Source organism: Nerophis ophidion, linkage group LG19 (assembly GCF_033978795.1).
Source record: "Nerophis ophidion isolate RoL-2023_Sa linkage group LG19, RoL_Noph_v1.0, whole genome shotgun sequence".
NCBI lineage: Eukaryota > Metazoa > Chordata > Actinopteri > Syngnathiformes > Syngnathidae > Nerophis > Nerophis ophidion.
In genome coordinates this window covers 39,571,004-39,592,097 of record NC_084629.1, presented here as the reverse complement: position 1 = coordinate 39,592,097, position 21,094 = coordinate 39,571,004, and the positions used below count along the sequence as shown (strand labels likewise).

At 46.9% G+C, this 21,094-nt stretch overlaps 1 protein-coding gene across 1 annotated transcript in view; it reads left to right on the top strand.

Moving 5' to 3' along the window:
* The window catches only part of LOC133538371 (titin-like), a 263,574-nt gene that overhangs the window by 138,223 nt on the left and 104,257 nt on the right, over positions 1-21,094 (top strand). Inside the window, exons 114-144 of the mRNA XM_061879957.1 lie at positions 20-289; positions 364-663; positions 733-1,035; positions 1,114-1,301; positions 1,379-1,493; positions 1,574-1,861; positions 1,934-2,085; positions 2,175-2,322; positions 2,406-2,583; positions 2,668-2,789; positions 3,936-4,223; positions 4,319-4,615; positions 6,739-6,925; positions 7,958-8,073; positions 8,152-8,451; positions 10,128-10,427; positions 10,546-10,651; positions 10,765-10,961; positions 15,295-15,603; positions 15,688-15,966; positions 16,051-16,350; positions 16,420-16,722; positions 16,801-16,994; positions 17,068-17,251; positions 17,374-17,676; positions 17,853-18,152; positions 18,342-18,460; positions 18,562-18,739; positions 19,963-20,247; positions 20,365-20,658; positions 20,741-21,040. Coding sequence (XP_061735941.1) covers positions 20-289; positions 364-663; positions 733-1,035; positions 1,114-1,301; positions 1,379-1,493; positions 1,574-1,861; positions 1,934-2,085; positions 2,175-2,322; positions 2,406-2,583; positions 2,668-2,789; positions 3,936-4,223; positions 4,319-4,615; positions 6,739-6,925; positions 7,958-8,073; positions 8,152-8,451; positions 10,128-10,427; positions 10,546-10,651; positions 10,765-10,961; positions 15,295-15,603; positions 15,688-15,966; positions 16,051-16,350; positions 16,420-16,722; positions 16,801-16,994; positions 17,068-17,251; positions 17,374-17,676; positions 17,853-18,152; positions 18,342-18,460; positions 18,562-18,739; positions 19,963-20,247; positions 20,365-20,658; positions 20,741-21,040 — 7,203 coding nt within the window. The remainder of the gene's footprint in view (positions 1-19; positions 290-363; positions 664-732; positions 1,036-1,113; positions 1,302-1,378; positions 1,494-1,573; positions 1,862-1,933; positions 2,086-2,174; positions 2,323-2,405; positions 2,584-2,667; positions 2,790-3,935; positions 4,224-4,318; positions 4,616-6,738; positions 6,926-7,957; positions 8,074-8,151; positions 8,452-10,127; positions 10,428-10,545; positions 10,652-10,764; positions 10,962-15,294; positions 15,604-15,687; positions 15,967-16,050; positions 16,351-16,419; positions 16,723-16,800; positions 16,995-17,067; positions 17,252-17,373; positions 17,677-17,852; positions 18,153-18,341; positions 18,461-18,561; positions 18,740-19,962; positions 20,248-20,364; positions 20,659-20,740; positions 21,041-21,094) is intronic.

Here is a 21,094-nt window from a genome sequence, read left to right as displayed (position 1 = left end):
ACGAGATTTTCTGTCGCAGCTGCTCCCAAGATTAAAACCACAGACCAGAACCTGGTAACGGATGCTGGCAAGCCATTTGTCATGACAGTTCCCTACGACGCTTACCCTCGTGCAGAAGCCGAGTGGGTTTTCAGTGGCATTGGTTTACCTCATCAGAACATAGACACTTCAGTTGACAAGACAATATACCGCCTTAAAAGCCCTAGCAAGGAGGACCGGGGCAGGTACAAGGTGGTCCTTAGGAACAAGCATGGAGAGGGAGAGGCTTTCATTAATCTGGATGTGATTGGTGAGGTCAATTTATTTTTTTTACAAAGAGTCTTATATGTGTTGGATTTTTATTATGATGATGATACTTGACAGATGTCCCTGGACCGGTCAAGAACCTGATGGTGACTGACACTGCTGATGGGGAGGTCAGTTTGGCCTGGGAGGAACCAGAGACTGATGGCGGAAGCAAAATCACGTCATATGTGGTAGAAAGGCGTGACGTGAAGCGAAATACATGGACACTGGCAACACAGCGTGCCGATGCTCTTGAGTATTGTGTCAGTGGCCTTCAAAAAGACTCTTGGTACCTGTTCAGAGTCTGTGCCACAAATCGTGTTGGGAGTGGGCCTTTTGTTGTCACAGAGGACGCTGTTCAAGCCAAGAATAAATTCGGTGAGTAAGCGTTATGAATGACACTCACAGGTATGTGACTTCAATACCAAAACTTAATTCTTTCATCAGACGCCCCAGATGCTCCCGAGAATGTAGCTGTCAGTGAGGTGAACCGATTTGGCGCCACCGTTGTCTGGGAGCCTCCAAAGTTTGACGGTGGCGCAGAGATCACTGCCTATGTGATCGAACTCCGGGACAGGACTTCTGTGAAGTGGGAGCCGGCCATGGTCTGCGGTGCCGGCGAGCGCCTGGCCGTTCTCAATGACGTGGTAGAGAACAAGGAGTACATCTTCAGAGTGCGGGCTGAGAACAAGGCTGGCCTGGGCAAACCAAGTGCTGCCACCAAACCCGTCAAGATCATGGATCCCATTGGTGGGTAACGTTTAGTACCGACGGTCATCTCAACTGATGCCATAGAATTACATTTCACTCAAACGTTTTCTGTTGCAGAGAGGCCGAGCCCACCGCTCAACCTTAATTTCAATGACCAAACCAAGGAAGCCGTCACGCTCACCTGGGAGACACCTGCCAAAAATGGCGGCAGCATGATCACTGGCTACATCATCCAGAAATGTGAGGACGGCACAGACAAGTGGCTTCGCTGCAATGCCAGACTGTGCCCGGACCTCTCCTACCGGGTACAGCCCTCTTCTTGGACCCCTTGTTGTCTGGTTTTTATTTAGAATCTGAACAAGAGCTATCCCTTTTTGTTCAGGTTTCTGCACTGAAAGCTGGTCAAAAGTACCATTATAGGGTTTCTGCTGAGAATGCCGCAGGCGTTTCTGATCCAGCCGAACAACTTGGCCCGCTGCTCGCTGATGATCCTCACGGTGCGTTGACTAGAACTGACTAGGTTCTGCTTCAGCTTGAATCGCTCAATAAAATCTAATTTGTGCTTGTCTCCTGGCAGTTGGTCCGACCTTTGATCTAAGTGCCTTCAGGAAGGGATTGGAGGTCATTGTCCCTCAGCCGGTCACCATCAGAGTTCCCATCACTGGATACCCTACCCCCACCTCCAAATGGACCTTTAAAGAGAAGGAGTTGACATCAGCAGATGAGCGTGTCTCTATGGTTACAAAACCCACATACACTGAGCTAACAGTTATGCCTAGTGTCCGCCCAGACAAAGGAACCTACACAATTGAACTGGAAAACGATGTTTCATCCGTCTCTGGAGAGATTGAAGTCAACGTTATCGGTAATGATTCTTCGCCGGTTTAAAGCATGAATTTATGCTTGGTTGTTTTTAACTTTTAGTTTGATGTTTCAGCATGCCCCAGTGCTCCTAAAGACTTCAGGGTGTCAGAGGTGTCCAGACACCACGTCCACCTGATGTGGGAGGCTCCTGATCATGATGGAGGAAGTCCCGTCACACACTACCAAATTGAGAAGAGAGAAGTTTCACGCAAGACGTGGGCCAAGGTACACAAGTCTTTCATTTAGATTTGTCATGATCAAAGTTTGCAATATACTTGGCCGACTGATTAATTTGTTTTAATGTTATGCGCCAGGTGGCTACAGGAGTCCTAGACCTGGAGCATACGGTGACCGATGTAACTGAAGGGAAGGACTACCTTTTCAGTGTCACGGCCTGCAATAAATGTGGACCAGGAGAGCCGGCTTATATTGACGAGCCCGTCAACGTGTCCTCCCCAGCCAGTGAGTGCCGATTCTAAAATGTTTCTCTACGCATGAAGAAAGCAATATGAGGCGCTCATGTTCCACAACTTTCTCCACACTAGCTGCACCCGATGCTCCTGAAAACCTGAAGTGGCGTGACAAGACCAGCAAAGGCATTTTCTTGTCCTGGGAACCTCCGAAGTATGATGGTGGTTCCCCAATCAAAGGTTACATTGTGGAGAAATGTCAACGGGGGACCGACAAGTGGGAACCCTGCTCTGATACAGTCCCTGAGCCAAAGTAAGTCTTGGCCTCCTTCCAATGAATACTCCTGAAGTTTAGTATTTTTTGTTGCGATGTGTAATGGGATCTTTGCACCACTAGGTTTCAGGTGACTGGTCTGATTGAGGGACAGTGGTATGCCTACAGAGTCAGAGCTGTCAACAAGCTCGGACCTGGTCGACCTTGCAGGGCTACTGATGAGATCCAGGCCGTCGATGCTAAAGGTGGGCCTGAAATAAATTTACATAACCTAGAGCAGGGGTGCCCATTACGTCGATCGCGAGCTACCAGTCGACCACGCGGGGTGTGTCAGTCGATCTCCAGCCAGGCTTTTAAAAAAATAGACCTAAAAATGAGTGATCATCAATCTTCACCAAGACGTCACTTAAATGACATTCACGGTACCGGAGGGTCTTGTGAGATGACGCTGGCTGCTGCAAGATCATTATTATTAAAATATGACCGAGAGGAAGGCGAGAAACACTTTTTATTTCAACAGACTCTCGCGCCGTACCTTCCGTCAAAACTCTAAAGGCCGACTGCACATTTCTTATCTTCACAATAAAAGCCCTGCTTCATGCTGCCTGCGCTAACTAAATACAGAGTCTCGGAAAACTGGCGTGCACAAGCGATCCCTCAGAAAGCTTTCCGAGACTCTTATTTTGTTAGCACAGGCAGCATGAAGCAGGGCTTTTATTGTGGAGATAGGAAATGTGCAGTCGGCCTTTAGAGTTTTGACGGAAGGGACGGCGCGAAAGTCTGTTGAAATAAAAAGTGTTTTCTCGCCTTCCTCTCTGTCATTCTTTCATAATAATGAACTGGCAGCAGCCAGCTTCATCCCACAAGACCCTCGGGTGCCGTGAATGTCAATCAAGCAAGCTACGGAATTTGCCGCCAATGTTTTTTCTTGTAAAGTGTATGGAAGCTGAATGAATTAGATGCCAAAAACCAACCACTTTCCTGCGGTATTGTACAGAAAGGACAACTTTTTTTCTCCTCCATTTGAAAATGTGGGCGTTATCATCATTACTGTCTGATTCCAATCAATGCGAGTCATCAGAATCAGGTAATACACCAACTTATATTCTTGTCTTCGTGAAAGAAAGACATCTATATGCTTGTATTATCATTAAACACATTTAACTTGTTTACAAAAATGTCTCTTTCATAAATAAATAAATATAAATGATATATATAAATGAGGTAGATCCCCTCGAGTTGGTCAATTAAAAAGTAGCTCGCCTGCAGAAAAAGTGTGGGCACCCCTGACCTGGAGTCAACAAGAGGCTGTCTAACCATGGCTGTCAGTCAACAAACTAAATGATAGTGTTGAATACTAGTGATTATAACTTTGTCAAAATGTCCAACAGAACCTCCAGAGATTCAGCTGGATGTGAAGCTGTTAGCTGGATTGACTACCAGAGCCGGCAGCAAAATTGAACTCCCAGCCGAGGTCAAAGGAAAGCCGGATCCCCGTGTTAAGTGGACCAAGGCCGACTTGGTCCTACGGACTGACGATCGGATCAGCATCGACACACAGCCAGGTTACTCCAAGGTGTCCATTGCCAACACGATCCGAAGCGACACTTCTACCTACATCATCGAAGCGGTCAACATCTGTGGACGTGCAACTGCTACCGTTGATGTCAACATTCTTGGTATGCCTTGTTCATGCCATAGACAGTCTGGCACATTCCTGGTAGCGGTCAGCAGTCTATGCTTATTTCATGCTTATCTTGTTGGTCCTGCTCAGACAAACCTGGTCCACCTGCTGCCTTGGACATCTCTGAAATCACCAACGAGTCTTGCCTCCTGGCCTGGAACCCTCCAAGGGATGACGGTGGTTCACCCGTCACCAACTACATCGTCGAGAGTCGGGAGACCGACAAGCCTGACTGGACCAAGCTTTCAGCCACAGTGAAACACACCACGTTCAAGGCTCGCAAGCTCACCCCTCTGAAGGAGTACGTCTTCAGGATCAGTGCTGAAAACCAGTACGGCATTGGAGAACCTGTGGAGCATGTGCCAATCATTGCAAAGTATCCATTTGGTGAGATTCAACTTTGTTTCTTGAGATTTAACGCTCATACGATTTTAGTAGTACTATCGTATGTCCGTAAAGCCTTCCAGAGTACACGTAAGGAGTCTTTTTCAAACAGACAAAGCAATCCAATTGGACTCCGGACAAAATCCACAAAGTCCTCATTTAGAAGTGATCTGTGCTAAGACGTCACAGAGTATGTAAGAATACACCCTTTGAAATTAGAGCAGTGTAAGAAATGATTGTTTGATATTTGCATTCAGGTATGAATGAGCGTAATTTGTTATCAAACAGAAAGTAGTCAATACGGGTGAAAGTGTGATGGATGCAAGAGGAATAGTGCGTTTTGGAGGGATTCAAAAAGTCCCATACGACGAAGATGGCAGATTCCTCCCTAAAAGACTGGAGCAGACCTGGATGGTAAACAGGTCTTGGGTGAGGAGCCATCAAGCTGGGTATCAAGCCAAAAGTTAAAGCAGGGGTGTCCCGTGGTCTAAGTGCGGCTTTAAAATTAATCTTTATTGAGCGGCTGTCTCTGAATGCTAAATATTTGCTGCCATCTTGTGGAAAATGTGAGTAAAACCGATCAATGACCCTCAAAAATTCTGTGAAATAATAGCAGACCATTTACTTATATGACACCATCCAAACAACCTTCCCTTGTCATAGTGCAAAAAAAAAAATGGAACACAAGGTCCATCCATCCATCCATCCATCATCTTCCGCTTATCCGAGGTCGGGTTGCGGGGGCAGCAGCCTAAGCAGGGAAGCCCAGACTTCCCTATCTCCAGCCACTTCGTCTAGCTCTTCCCGGGGGATCCCGAGGCGTTCCCAGGCCAGCCGGGAGACATAGTCTTCCCAACGTGTCCTGGGTCTTCCCCGTGGCCTCCTACCGGCTGGACGTGCCCTAAACACATCCCTAGGGAGGCGTTCGGCTGGCATCCTGACCAGACCAGAGCAGCGGCTTTACTTTGAGTTCCTCCCGGATGGCAGAGCTTCTCACCCTATCTCTAAGGGAGAGACCCGCCACCCGGCGGAGGAAACTCATTTGGACCCATTGTACCCGTGATCTTATCCTTTCGGTCATGACCCAAAGCTCATGACCATAGGTGAGGATGGGAACGTAGATCGACCGGTAAATTGAGAGCTTTGCCTTCCGGCTCAGCTCCTTCTTCACCACAACGGATCGATACAACGTCCGCATTACTGAAGAACACAATCTGCTCACTAAACATTGTGGATATTAGGGAAAACGTGCCAAACTCTGTATAAAAATATAAAAAAATAACAGCCATTTAAATCCATTGGAGTCCATCATGAGAAAAATGTAAAACACTTTCTCCACACTCATCCATTTTTGTAGCTGATTGATTTCAAAACTTTAAATTTAAATTTTTCCTTACATGTCCTTTGGCAAGTTTCACCGCAATAAGGCGCTTTTATTAGCCATCCGCTAGCTTCTGCTTGAATTTTCGACCACAGAATTGGTGCAGTTCAGCTAAATGTGTTGCTTTTCTGACATGGACTTGTTTCTTCAGCATTGTCCACACCTTTAAGTCGGGACTTTGGGAAGGCCATTCTAAAACCATTCATTCTTTACCACTTTTGACGTATGTTTGGGGTCACTGTCCGGTTGGAACACCCAACTGCGCCCAAGACCCAACCTCCGGTCTGATGAGTTTAGCTTGTCCTGTACTTTTTCATTGAACCATTTAAAGCAGCAGTTCCATTGGCAGCAAAACAGTCATGGTGTTCCTGGGTGAGGCCTTTAATCCCAGGAACACCATGCCTACCGTCAAGCATGGTGGTGGTAGTATTATGCTCTGGGCCTGTTTTGAAGCCCTAACTGCTGGTGGTTAGCATCCTGCATGCTATCTTCTGCCATCAGTGGATGAATGCCATGAATCATGTAAAGTGTTGTCGGTATCACTCCAGGTGTACTAAATGACTATTATTACCTTTTACCCACTGGAATTCGCTGTTGGATTAGGTACGGTCATATTTAGTATGCAAAAATGCAAGAAAAATCAACTTGATCGGTGCTAGGAAAAGGAAAAACATACAAGGAACTTTCTATCTTAATTTTCTTTCCGGGTGAAAAGACCTTTGAGCTTTGTGTGTTTCCTTTGTAGACCAGCCAGGCGCCCCCAGCAGAGTCACCCCCTCCGACATCGCCAAGGACGCCGTGACCCTGAACTGGTTTGAACCAGACGAGGACGGCGGAAGTCCCATCACCGGTTATTGGGTTGAAAAGTATGACCCCGACACCGATAAGTGGATCAGATGCAACAAGTTGCCCATCAAAGACACAACATTCAGGTGAGCTGTCGTCCATTCGAGCTGAGTCCAGGCTTATGTAGGCAGACCCGCTTGTCGGGTTAATAGTTTGGTGCAGGGCCAGAAGCCTGCTGACCTTACTTCGGTTTATGGTTGTCCGCATGTATGTCCATACTTTTATAAATAAAGGGGACCAGAAGTAGTCGTAGCTAAAACACTGCGGATGGACATTAGCTGCTAGCTAGCTAGCTATGTCTTAAAGCGGCTCTTCCTGAGGGTGTTTAAGTGTTATAACTTCACCTTTATCTTGACTTTTTACACCAAAATGCGTCCATTCTCCCTTTTTCTGTCTACACACTGTGTCTGCTTGTAGGTACTCTGTGTGTGTGCGCTGCCCATAAAACCAACAATGTCACGACATAACGTCACGCCTAAAATGGCGAACCGGTACTTTTCAGAGTGTAGGACCGTTTTTGATTCATTAGTACCGTGGTACTATACTAGTACCGGTATACCATAGAACCCTACTTCGATTGAACCAGTACTTGTTACAATACTTGCAAAAGAACCCCAGGGGTCCACAGTGGGGTTGTGAAATTTTTGCTTGATCAGATCCTCCTGTACTTTTCTATGAATTGAAATGTCTTAAAATATAAATTGATCCAACACACTGCAGGGATGTGACCACCCTACTCACTTAAAATACAATTATTAATCATTATATTGTTTTATTCATGTTAGCATTAAAGTCAACTGGCAATTAGCTGCCAGCTAAGCATCAGGGCGCTAGTTGTCAGCTAACAATTAGCGGGATGGTTGAGTAACAATTAGAGAAACAGTTGCAGATAGTTATTAACTTGATGATTGTCAGCTAGCGATTAACTTACCAGTTGTCAGCTAGCGATTACCGTACGAGTGTCTAGTTAGCGATTAGCGTGATGATTCACTGGTCATGGGTTTTATTTTTTTCGTTTGCGAGTTTCAGGTGGGGAGCAAAGTTATTGAGTAGAATCTCGATTCAGGTGGAAGAGTTACCTAATTTCAGGTTACACTCTGCTCTTTTTTTGACAACAGAGTGAAAGGGCTAACGACTAAAAAGAAGTACCGGTTCAGGGTTCTGGCTGAGAATTTGGCCGGAACTGGAAAACCCAGCTCAGAAACAGACCCAGTTCTCATCAAAGACCCCATCGGTAAGCCAGAGAAACTTCCAACCAAGCAAATTCCGAAAATCGAAGTGAAATAAATCGCAACTCAACACTTTTGCTCAGATCCTCCATGGGCTCCTGGCAAGCCTGTAATCCGTGACGTGGGCAAGACCTCTGCCGTGCTGGCGTGGACCAAGCCCGAGCATGACGGCGGAGCTAAGATCGAAGGCTATATCATCGAGTTCCAGAAAAGCGGAAGTGACGAGTGGATCCAAATTGCCGAGGACGTCCCCCAGACTGAACATAAGCTCCAGGGTTTGGTGGAGAAGCAGGAATACATTTTCCGGATCAAGGCTGTCAACAAAGTTGGCGTGAGTGAGCCCAGCGAGCCCTGTGACGCCGTGGTCTGCAAGGAGAGGCTCCGTAAGTCATGGACTCTTTTATTTGCCTTTAAACAACCTCTGATGGTTCTAATCTACACTCAAAACAGTAGCTTGTGGTCTAAATCAGGGATTCTTAACTTTTTTTAATCCAGGGCCCAACTTTTCCACACATATGGGTTCGGGGCCCCAGTCAAATGTTAAAACAGAATTAGTATTCTTAGCTTCTATTGAATAATATTTAACCTTCTTACAGTTTAACAGGATGAACATTGTCAAACAATATTAAACATCCATCCATCAATCTTCTTCCGATTATCCGAGGTAGGGTCGCAGGGGCAGCAACCTAAGCAGGAATGCCCAGACTTCCCTCTCCCCAGCCACTTTATCGAGCTCTTCCCGAGGGATCTCGAGGCGTTCCCAGGCCAGTCGGTAGATATTCTTTTCCCAACGTGTCCTGGGTCTTCCCTGTGGCCTCACCGGTCAGACTTCCCCGACCTCCCTCGGGAGGCGTTTGGGTGGCACCCTGAACAGATGCCAGAACCACCTCATCTGGCTCCTCTCCATGTGGAGGAGCAACAGCTTTACTTTGAGCTCCTCCTGGATCACAGAACCTCTCACCCTATCTCTAAGGTAGAGCCCCGCCACCCGGCGTAGGAAACTCATTTGGGCCGCTTGTAACCGGGATCTTGTCCTTTCGGTCATAACCCGAAGCTCATGACCATAGGTGAGGATGGGAACGTAGCTCCTTCTTCACCACAACGGATCGATACAACGTCCGCATTACTGAAGACGCCGTACCGATCCGCCTGTCGATCTCACGATCCACTCTTCCCTCACTCGTGAACAAGACTCCTAGGTACTTGAACTCCTCCACTTGGGGCAGGGTCTCCTCCCCAACCCGGAGATGGCATTCCACCCTTTTCCGGGCGAGAACCATGGACTCGGACTTGGAGGTGCTAATTCCCATCTCAGTCGGTTCACACTCGGCTGCGAACCGATTCAGTGAGAGCTGAAGATCTTGGCCAGATGAAGCCATCAGGATCACATCATCTGTAGATAGCAGAGCCCTAATCCTGCAGCCACCAAAGCGGAACCCCTCAAATTCTGTCCATAAAAGTTATGTACAGAATCAGTGACAAAGTACAGCCTTGGCGGAGTCCAACCCTCACTGGATACCCAGTGAGGGACCAAGCTCTGACACTGATCATACAGGGAGTGGACCGCCACAATCAGACAGTCCGATATACCATACTCTCTGAGCACTCCCCACAGGACTTCTCGGGGTACACGGTCGAATGCCTGCTCCAAGTCCACAAAGCACATGTAGACTGATTGGGCAAACTCCCATGCACCCTCAAGGACCCTGCCGAGAACATAGAGCTGGTCCACAGTTCCACGACCAGGACGAAACAAAACAATCACAAAGATTATTTTACATTCAACACATAAGTTTTGGATGATTACAAAAATTTGTACATACAATTACGCGGGGCTAAAATCAATTATAGCCCGCAGTCTTTTTTTGGGCTCTGGGAATCGCTAATAAACCGGAGCTCTTGGAAGGCAGATTTCTTGCCGGGACATATGGTACGATACAATCGGCAAGATAGGATATGCCACACTTGCTAGTTTCATCTACTGTGACAAACTCGAAGATTTTTCTGAGATTCATACGCAAACGCCATTCTCGACTCTTTCCTGCTCCCTCGTGACCAGATCCACCATCCGCGCCTCAGTGGCTGGAAGTAGCCAACATCACCAAGATCAACGCCGACCTCAAATGGCAGGCTCCCAGCAGTGACGGGGGCTCGCCCATCACCAACTACGTGGTGGAGAAACGGGACGTGCGACGCAAGACCTGGCAGACCGTGGACACAACGGTCAAGGAGCTGAAGTACACGGTGAGCCCTCTCAACGAGGGTTCGCTGTACGTGTTCCGCGTAGCTGCAGAAAACGCCGTTGGGATGGGCGAGTTCTGCGAGCTGGAGGACGCTGTGCTTGCCAAGGACACTTTCAGTAAGTTCTTTCAAATCCGAAATGTTGATGTTTGAGCCGTCATACCGCAGTCGGTACGACACAACTGGTAACATCAAAAGGCGAGATATGAATCCAGGTTGTTTTTATTTCTCTGTAGCTACTCCTGGACCTCCTTATGCTCTGACCGTGGTCGGGGTCACCAAGAGACACGTGGAGCTGAAATGGGAAGCTCCAAAGAGCAATGGTGGAAGACCCATCACCAAGTAAGACCGTCGGACTCCTGTGTCCAGACTTGCGGACGGCTTGTTGGACGGAGAGAAAGGCCGTTCTGTGAAAGACGTTGTCTCTGTGACGATATTCAATGTATCCTCCTCAGGTACGTGATAGAGAAGAAGGAGAAACTGGGAACCCGTTGGCTGAAGTGCTGCAAGACTCCAGACAGGCAGACACAGTTTAAGGTGACCGACGTGGACGAGGGCTCTGAGGTGCAGTTCCAAGTACGGGCAGAGAACGAGGCGGGAGTGGGAGAGCCGAGTGAACCCACCGAAGTCCTTACCATCGAGGATCCGACCAGTAAGTCACAATCTTGGTGTACATATGTACAAAACCCGAAACCAGTGAAGTAGTCCTGTTTCATGTAAATGGTAAATAAAAAGAGAATACAACAAATCCTTTTCGACTTATATTCAACTGCGAAGATAAGATACTTAACGTTTGAACTGGAAAACCTTGTTATTTTTTGCAAATATTAGCTCGTTTGGAATTTTGATGCCTGCAACATGTTTCAAAAAAGAGTGAGAAAGTTGAGGAATGCTCATCAAACACTTATTTGGAACATCCCGCAGGTGAACAGGCTAATTGGGAACAGGTGGGTGCCATGATTGGGTAAAAGAACAGCTTCCGTGAAATGTTCAGTCATTCACAAACTAGGACGGGGCGAGGGTCACCACTTTGTCAACAAATGCCTCAGCAAATATGTTTAAGAACAACATTTCTTAAGCAGCTATTGCAAGGAATTTAGGAATTTCCCCATCTACGCTCCGTAATATCATTAAAGGTTGAGAGAATGTGGCGAAATCACTGCACGTAAGCCATGATATTACACACCTTGGACCCCCTTTGGTGGTACTGCATCAAAAAGCGACATCAGTGTGTAAAGGATATCACCACATGGGCTCAGGAACACTGCAGAAAACCACTGTCAGTCACTACAGTTGGTCGTTAAATCTTTGAGTGTAAGTTAAAACTTTACTATTCAAAGCCAAAGCCTTTTATCAACAACACCCAGAAACGCTTCGCTGGGCCCGAGCTCATCTAAAAGAACAGCTTCCGGGAAATGCTCAGTCATTCACAAACAAGGACGGGGCGAGGGGTCACCACTTTGTCAATAAACGCCACAGCAAATTGTTTAAGAACAACATTTCTCAAGCAGCTATTGCAAGGAATTTAGGAATTTTATCATCCACGCTCTGTAATATCATCAAAAGGTTGAGAGAATGTGGAGAAATCACTGCACCTAAGCCATGATATTACACACCTTGGATCCCGTTGGTGGTACTGCATCAAAAAGCGACATCAGTGTGTAAAGGATATCACCACATGGGCTCAGGAACACTGCAGAAAACCACTGTCAGTCACTAAAGTTGGTCGCTACATCTTTGAGTGCAAGTTAAAACTTTACTATTCAAAGCCAAAGCCTTTTATCAACAACACCCAGAAACGCTTCGCTGGACCCGAGCTCATCTAAAAGAACAGCTTCCGGGAAATGCTCAGTCATTCACAAACAAGGACGGGGCGAGGGTCACCACTTTGTCAATAAACGCCTCAGCAAATTGTTTAAGAACAACATTTCTCAAGCAGCTATTGCAAGGAATTTAGGAATTTCACCATCTACGCTCCGTAATATCATCAAAAGGTTGAGAGAATGTGGAGAAATCACTGCACGTAAGCCATGATATTACACACCTTGGACCCCCTTTGGTGGTACTGCATCAAAAAGCGACATCAGTGTGTAAAGGATATCACCACATGGGCTCAGGAACACTGCAGAAAACCACTGTTAGTAACTACAGTTGGTCGCTACATCTGTAAGTGCAAGTTAAAACTTTACTATTCAATGCCAAAGCCATTTATCAACAACACCCAGAAACGCTTTGCTGGGCCCAAGCTCATCTAAGATGGACTGATGCAAAGTGGGAAAGTGTTGTGTGGTCTGCCGAGTCAACATTTCAAATTGTTTTTGGAAACTGTGGACCAAAGAGGATAAGAACCATCCGGACTGTTCTAGGGTGAAAGTGTTCTAGGCAGCATGTGTGATGGTATGGGGGTGCATTAGTGCCCAAGAGATGGGTAACTTACACATCTGTGAAGGCACCATTAATGCTGAAAGGTACATACAGCTTTTGGAGCAACATATGTTGCCATCCAAGCGACGTTATCATGGACGCCCCTGCTTATTTCAGCAAGACGATGCCAAGCCATGTGTTACAAAAGCGTGGCTTCATAGTAAAAGAGTGCGGGTACTAGACTGGCCTGTCTGAAAATATGAAGGCTAAAATATGAGGCAGGAGACTGTTGAACAACTTAAGCTGTACATCAAGCAAGAACGGGAAAGAATTCCACATCAAAAATGTGTCTCCTCAGTTCCCAAACCTTTACTGAGTGTTGTTAAAAGGAAAGGCCATGTAACACACCGGTAAAAATGCCTCTCAGACAACTTTTTTCGCATTGTGTTGCTGCTATTACATTGTTCATGATCATTTGCAAAAAAAATAACAAACATTTCTAAGTGTGAACATGAAATATCTTGTCTTTGCAGTCTAGTCAATTGAATTTGAATTGCAAATAATTGTATTTTCTTTTTATTTACCATTTACACCATTGGGTTTTGAATTATATTTATTTTTTTTTCTAAATTTCTAGAACCGTTTCAGATTTATTCGTTGATAAGAAGTTATTTGAATGTTTTTCTGTTAGAGGAAACCCGTTTTTTTATGGGACTATCAGAAACTATGCAATATTCCTGCAGACGTACAATATTTTTGTAACTACGTCCACACAACTTTTATGTCATGACCAACTCACCAACACGGTTTTCATGACATATATGTTGTTCAAAGCAACTAAATATGAATATGTGGTAGTCCCTGGTACTCTGGTAGTTTTTAGTGGTTTAGATCTACCTGAAGTTGATCTACAGATTTTACAAACCCCGTTTCCATATGAGTTGGGAAATTGTGTTAGATGTAAATATAAACAGAATACAAGGATTTGCAAATCCTTTTCAACCCATATTCAGTTGAATATGCTACAAAGACAACATATTTGATGTTCAAACTCATAACTTTACCTTTTTTTTGCAAATAATAATTAACTTAGAATTTGATGGCTGCAACACGTGCCAAAGTAGTTGGGAAAGGGCATGTTCACCACTGTGTTACATCACCTTTTCTTTTAACAACACTCAATAAACGTTTGGGAACTGAGGAAACTAATTCTTGAAGAAAGTGGAATTCTTTCCCATTCTTGTTTTATGTAGAGCTTCAGTCCTTCAACAGTCCGGGGTCTCCGCTGTCGTATTTTACGCTTCATAATGCGCCACACATTTTCCATGGGAGACAGGTCTGGACTGCAGGCAGGCCAGGAAAGTACCCGCACTCTTTTTTTTACGAAGCCACACTGTTGTAACACGTGCTGAATGTGGCTTGGCATTGTCTTGCTGAAATAAGCAGGGGCGTCCAGATGGCAGCACATGTTGTTCCAAAACCCATATGTACCTTTCAGCATCAATGGTGCCTTCACAGATGTGTAAGTTACCCATGCCTTGGGCACTAATACACCCCCATACCATCACACATGCTGGCTTTTGAACAAGAATAACAGTCTGGATGGTTCGCTTCCTCTTTGGTCCGGATGATTCCAAAAATAATTTGAAATGTGGATTCGTCAGACCACAGAACACTTTTCCTCTTTGCATCAGTCCATCTTAGATGATCTCGGGTCCAGAGATGTCGGCGGCATTCCTGGATGTTGTTGATAAATAGCTTTTGCTTTGCATAGGAGAGCTTTAACTTGTACTTACAGATGTAGTGACCAACTGTATTTAGTGACAGTGGTTTTCTGAAGTGTTCCTGAACCCATGTGGTGATATCCTTTAGAGATTGATGTGGGTTTTTGCTACAGTGCCGACTGAGGGATCGAAGGTCACGGTCATTCAATGTTGGTTTCCGGCCATGCTGCTTACGTGGAGTGATTTCTCCAGATTCTCTGAACCTTTTGATGATATTATGGACCGTAGATGTTGAAATCCCTAAATTTCTTGCAATTGCACTTTGAGAAACGTTGTTCTTAAACTGTTTGCTCACGCAGTTGTGGACAAAGGGGTGTACCTCGCCCCATCCTTTCTTGTGAAAGACTGAGCATTTTTTGGGAAGCTGCTTTTATAGCCAATCATGGCACCCACCTGTTCCCAATTAGCCTGCACACCTGTGGGATGTTCCAAATAAGTGTTTGATGAGCATTCCTCAACTTTAATAGTATTTATTGCCACATTTCCCAACTTCTTTGTCACGTGTTGCTGGCATCAAAATTCTAATGTTAATGATTATTTGCACACAAAAAAATGTTTATCAGTTTGAACATCAAATATGTTGTCTTTGTCGCATATTCAACTGAATATGGCTTAAAAAGGATTTGCAAATCATTGTATTCTGTTTATATTTACATCGAACACAATTTCCCAACTCGTAAGTGTTGGTTACTAAAAAAAAAACCCAACTATTTCATGACTTATTTCTGATGGCCCCCACATGTGGCCATCAGTGGAAAAACAACCCAGATTTAGAGTCATTTTTTTACAGATCCACGATAGAACCCGTGATATGTTCTAATCGGCCTGTCCCTGCAGGTGCACCATCCCCTCCCTTGGACCTGATGGTGCCTGACAGCAGCAGAGAACACATCAACGTGTCGTGGAAGCCGCCAGTCAAGGACGGTGGCTCCCCGATCACTGGCTACCACGTGGAGGTGGCTGAGGCCCGCCCTGAGCTAAAGTGGTTGCGGGTTAACAGCAGACCTATCAAAGAGCCTAAGTTCAAAATCGAGGACGGAATCAAACCAGAGAAGAAGTACGTCATCCGGGTTCGTGCCATTAACGCTATCGGCGTTAGCGAACCCTCTGAGCTCTCCGACAAGGTGTTTACAAAGGATCCAGACTGTAAGTATTAACAGACTTTCCCCGCATAGACTGTGACCATATAACTCAAGTTCCTGTTGAATTTACCACTCATCTGATCTCAAGGTGCCCCAAAATTGGACCTGGACACGCAGGATGTGGTGGTGATTGAGGGGGAGAAGCTGCACCTGAACGTCCCTTACAAGGGCATCCCGACTCCAAACATGGTGTGGCGGAAGGACACGGTGGAATGCAAAAAGGATGAGCGTCTCTCCATGACAGTGGAGATGAACAGTGGTCATCTGGAGCTACTCAGATGCACACGTGCTGACGCCGGTGTCTATAATATCACCCTGGAAAACAGTCTGGGGACCGCCAACGGGAGTATTCATGTCAAAGTAATCGGTACGTTTCTGTGTCTATTCTGTGTCATATGGATTTATTTCAGTTTGAAACTCATGTCATTGTCACTCTGACGATTTCCCGTAGGGCTCCCTGGTCAGTGCAAAGACATCAGCTCCAGCGATGTCACGAAGGATTCCTGCAAGATCAGCTGGGAAGCCCCCGAGGACGACGGCGGGACGCCGGTCCTTAGTTACACACTGGAACGTCGTGAAGCGTCCAAGAAGACCTACATGCCCGTCATGTCAGGGGAGAATGTTCTTTGTTGGATGGTTAAAGACTTGTACGTCAACTGCGAGTACTACTTCCGGGTCAAGGCTGTCAACAAGGTCGGCCCAGGAGCGTTTCTGGTGCTGCAGAACCCTGTCATTATAGAGGAGGTTAAGAGTAAGTTAGGGGCCTTATATTGGTCTATGATAGTTGCGACAGGTAGAAACTAAACCATGTGCTTCACAGAGAAACCAGACCCACCGATCCAAGTGGAAGCTCGTGACCCAACATCCAAATCCATCACCATCACCTGGAAAGCTCCCGATTACGACGGTGGTTGTCCCATCCAAGGCTACGTTGTGGAGAAGATGGAGAAGGACGGGGATCGCTATGAGAGGGTTACCCCAAGCTTGGTCCCCGGTTTCTCCTATGTGGTGACAGGTCTGAAGGAAGACACTGAATATCAGTTCAGGGTTCGAGCCGAGAACGCTGCTGGAGTCAGTGAGCCCTCGCGAAGCACACAACTCATAAAGGCTGCTGACCCTGTCGGTATGAAAGACCCTCCCAAAGAAACGTTTGCTTCATGTCCTTATTGAATGTTCGTTGAGCTTTTGTCTTATTTTTCAGAAAAACCGAGTGTCGCCCTGCACGCCAACGTGCAGTCTGGTTTGTGCATTAAGAGAGGTGAGGAAATCTGCATCAATGCAAAGATCTCCGGTTCGCCTTACCCGAAGATCACTTGGATGAGGAACAATGAGGACGTCACCAAAGAGCCTACAAAGACTTTTGTCCCGCTGGTCAAGAAGAAGACAAGATCTAAGGTTCATTTTGTGAAACCCTAATCACTAAATCCATTTGCTTGCTGGTTGTTTAGTCCTGTTTTTGTTCGTCCAGGTTCCCGAACCCAAGGAAGAATTTGTGACGCCAATGCGTGAGCGCCTCGGTCTGGACCAGACTAAGAAGGGACACTCTGCACTGATGATCCGAGAGGCTATAAGAAGTGACCATGGTAACTTCACCATTGAGGTGAAGAACATTCATGGCGTTGCCAGCGCCTCTTGCGTTGTTAATGTTCTCGGTAAGTTTTACCTGTCCTTAAGTTCGAAATGCTTTTACCCGTTGAGGTCAAAATTAAAAGGCTAAAACAAATCTTAGTAATGTTTAGCTACCTCTGGTGACCGGAACCTTTTTGTGCAACAGACAAACCTGGCCCACCCTTCAATTTCACCTTCGATGACATCAAGAACACCTCAGTAATATGCAACTGGGAGCCTCCTGAAGATGACGGCGGCAGTGAAATACTGAACTACATCCTGGAGAAAAAGGATAACAAGAACGATGCCGTTGGCTGGATCACCATCACGTCCACCCTGAAGGGTACCGGCTTCCCCGTCACTAAGCTGATCGAAGGGAAAGAGTACATCTTTAGAGTTACTGCAGAAAACAAATTTGGATGTGGACCGCCATGCATCTCCGAACCAATGGTTGCCAAGAACCAATTTGGTGAGAGCAATGATTTTTGAATGATAATAAAAGCCTACTTTTTTGTGGGGATGGGTTCCAGTTTGGATATATTGCATACACAAAATGCACTTGCTAACCCATTACCTATTTAATATCCAATATAAAAAGAGTTTCATGGCTTTGTAAACAAACTGAGGCCCCGCTTCTTTCATTAGATCCTCCTGATGCTCCGAACACCCCAAGGGTTCATGAAGTGACAGCAAGCTCCGCCCACATCTCCTGGCATGAGCCAAAGGACAATGGCAGTCCGATTCTAGGCTACTGGATTGAGAAGAAGGAGGTGAACAGCAAATATTGGACTCGTGTCAACCGTGCTCTCCTCAACTCTCTGGAGGTGAAGGCCAGCGGTCTGATGGAGGGACTCAGCTATATCTTCAGGGTGTGTGCCGAAAATCTGGCTGGGCCCGGACCTTTCAGTGAGCCCACGGACCGCATTGTTGCTATGGATGCTATCTGTAAGTAACTAGAAAGATGGACTTTGGCACTGGTTGTTCATTCTGTCTTTTTGTTAGGCATGACCTGATTGTGCCATAAACTATAGTACTTAATGTTTCATGGGGAGTGTTGGTTACTAGATAATAGTTCACTGTATTCTGACAAAGATGTTATACTGCCAACTACTCCACTTATCCCCCTATCCTCAGTGCCTCCTGGGCCCCCAATACCACGGGTCGTGGACACTGGGAAGGACTCAATCAATGTGGCATGGAAGCCACCTTTGTTCAACGGAGGAGGGGACATCCTGGGATATCATGTCGAGAAGGTACTCACGACGATTCACAGAGCTGCTAAATGACAAACTGTCACCTATTTTCTGTGACGGTTGACACATTCGCACGTGGCTGAATCCTCTGACTTTGACAGGTGGTGGTTGGTGAAAAGGACTGGACTCGCAGCACAGAGTTCAGGTGCAAAGAACTGACCTACAACGTCACAGGTCTGACTGAAGGAGCCGATTACTACATCCGAGTCATCGCCGTTAACGAAGCAGGTCCTGGAGCTCCTGGTGTCACAGAACCCGTCACCGTCAAAGAGCCTCAAGGTGCAAACACAAGGACTAGCCTATGCATACAGCTGGAAATGTTGGCTGTTGTCTGTAAAAATGTATGGGAGTTTGCCCAACCAGTCTACATGTGCTTTGTGGACTTGGAGAAGGCATTCGACCGTGTCCCTCGGGAAGTCCTGTGGGGAGTGCTCAGAGAGTATGGGGTATCGGACTGTCTTATTGTGGTGGTCCGTTCCCTGTACGATCAGTGCCAGAGCTTGGTCCGCATTGCCGGCAGTAAGTCGAACACATTTCCAGTGAGGGTTGGACTCCGCCAAGGCTGTCCTTTGTCACCGATTCTGTTCATAACTTTTATGGACAGAATTTCTAGGCGCAGTCAAGGCGTTGAGGGGTTCCGGTTTGGTAACCGCAGGATTAGGTCTCTGCTTTTTGCAGATGATGTGGTCCTGATGGCTTCATCTGACCGGGATCTTCAGCTCTCGCTGGATCGGTTCGCAGCCGAGTGTGAAGCGACCGGAATGAGAATCAGCACCTCCAAGTCCGAGTCCATGGTTCTCGCCCGGAAAAGGGTGGAGTGCCATCTCCGGGTTGGGGAGGAGACCCTGCCCCAAGTGGAGGAGTTCAAGTACCTAGGAGTCTTGTTCACGAGTGAGGGAAGAGTGGATCGGGAGATCGACAGGCGGATCGGTGCGGCGTCTTCAGTAATGCGGACGTTGTACCGATCCGTTGTGGTGAAGAAGGAGCTGAGCCGGAAGGCAAAGCTCTTGATTTACCAGGTCGATCTACGTTCCCATCCTCACCTATGGTCATGAGCTTTGGGTCATGACCAAAAGGATAAGATCACAGGTACAAGCGGCCGAAATGAGTTTCGTCCGCCGTGTGGCGGGGCTCTCCCTTAGAGATAGGGTGAGAAGCTCTGCCATCCGGGAGGGACTCAAAGTAAAGCCGCTGCTCCTCCACATCGAGAGGAGCCAGATGAGGTGGTTCGGGCATCTGGTCAGGATGCCACCCGAACGCCTCCCTAGGGAGGTGTTTAGGGCACGTCCAACCGATAGGAGGCCACGGGGAAGACCCAGTACACGTCTCCCGGCTGGCCTGGGAACGCCTCGGTCGGGAAGAGCTAGACGAAGTGGCTGGGGAGAGGGAAGTCTGGGTTTCCCTGCTTAGGCTGTTTCCCCCGCGACCCGACCTCGGATAAGCGGAAGATGATGGATGGATGGATGTAAATATGTAATTGTCGTACTTTTTGTGGCCTTCAGAACCTCCCGCTGTTGACTTTGAGCTCTCTGTGAGGAACGGTGTGATCATCAAGGCCGGAGAGTCCTTGAAGCTTCCCGCCATAGTCACTGGCCGGCCCCCGCCTGAGGTTAAGTGGGCTAAAGATGATGCTGAAATTGACAAGGAGAGAATGCTAGTGGAGACGGACGGCAAGAACAGCTCTCTGTTCATCAAAAAGGCAGTGAGGGCGGATCACGGAAAGTACCAGATTTCTGGAACCAACAGCAGCGGGACTAAGGCCGCTGAAACCAGAGTGGACGTCATGGGTCAGTGTCTGACAGTTTTTTTTTGCAAGAAATCCTTGTTTTACTGACTCCGGGTTGTACCGTCCTCAATTATGCAAGAACACTACGTTTCAATTCTGTTCTGCTGCTTGCTTGCAGATGTCCCAGGCCCTGTGATTGACTTGAAGACTGTGACAGTGACCAAGAAGAACATCACCCTCACCTGGTCCGATCCGCTAGACAATGGTGGAAGTGACATCTTTGGTTACGAGGTTCTAAGGAAAGATGCCAAGATGAAGCTCTTCCGGCAGCCTATTGAGGTGGCGTCCTGCAAGTGCGACATCCAGGGCTTACTGGGCGGCGAAGAGTACATTTTCAGGGTCATTGCCCGAAACAAGTATGGAGAAGGCGCTCCAACGGATCTTGGGCCCATCCTAGCTGAAGATCCTAAAGGTGCAGCCACAGCCCGAACTGAAATTACTTCGAATAAGTCTATGGTGATTACGGGAACTGAACCGCTGACATTTACTTGCAGCTACACCGTCTGCTCCTGAGAAGCTCCATTACACTGACAGAAGCAAGAACACTATCACACTTGCCTGGCAACCACCACGCAACGACGGTGGTAGCCCTATCATAGGCTACTACGTCGAGAAGATGAGATCCGACGGCGGTGAATTTGACGTGGCTAACCACAAGATGTTTCCCAAGTGCTGTGGTACCATTGAGAACTTGTCAGATAACCAGGAGTACCAGTTCCGTGTCAAAGCTGTAAATGAGGTCGGGGATGGGCCACCATCCAGGCCAATCACAGCCAATATTCAGGATGATAAAAGTACGTCACCGATGCAATTGTGATCAGTTTCTCAACGACAAATCTGCCAATGCG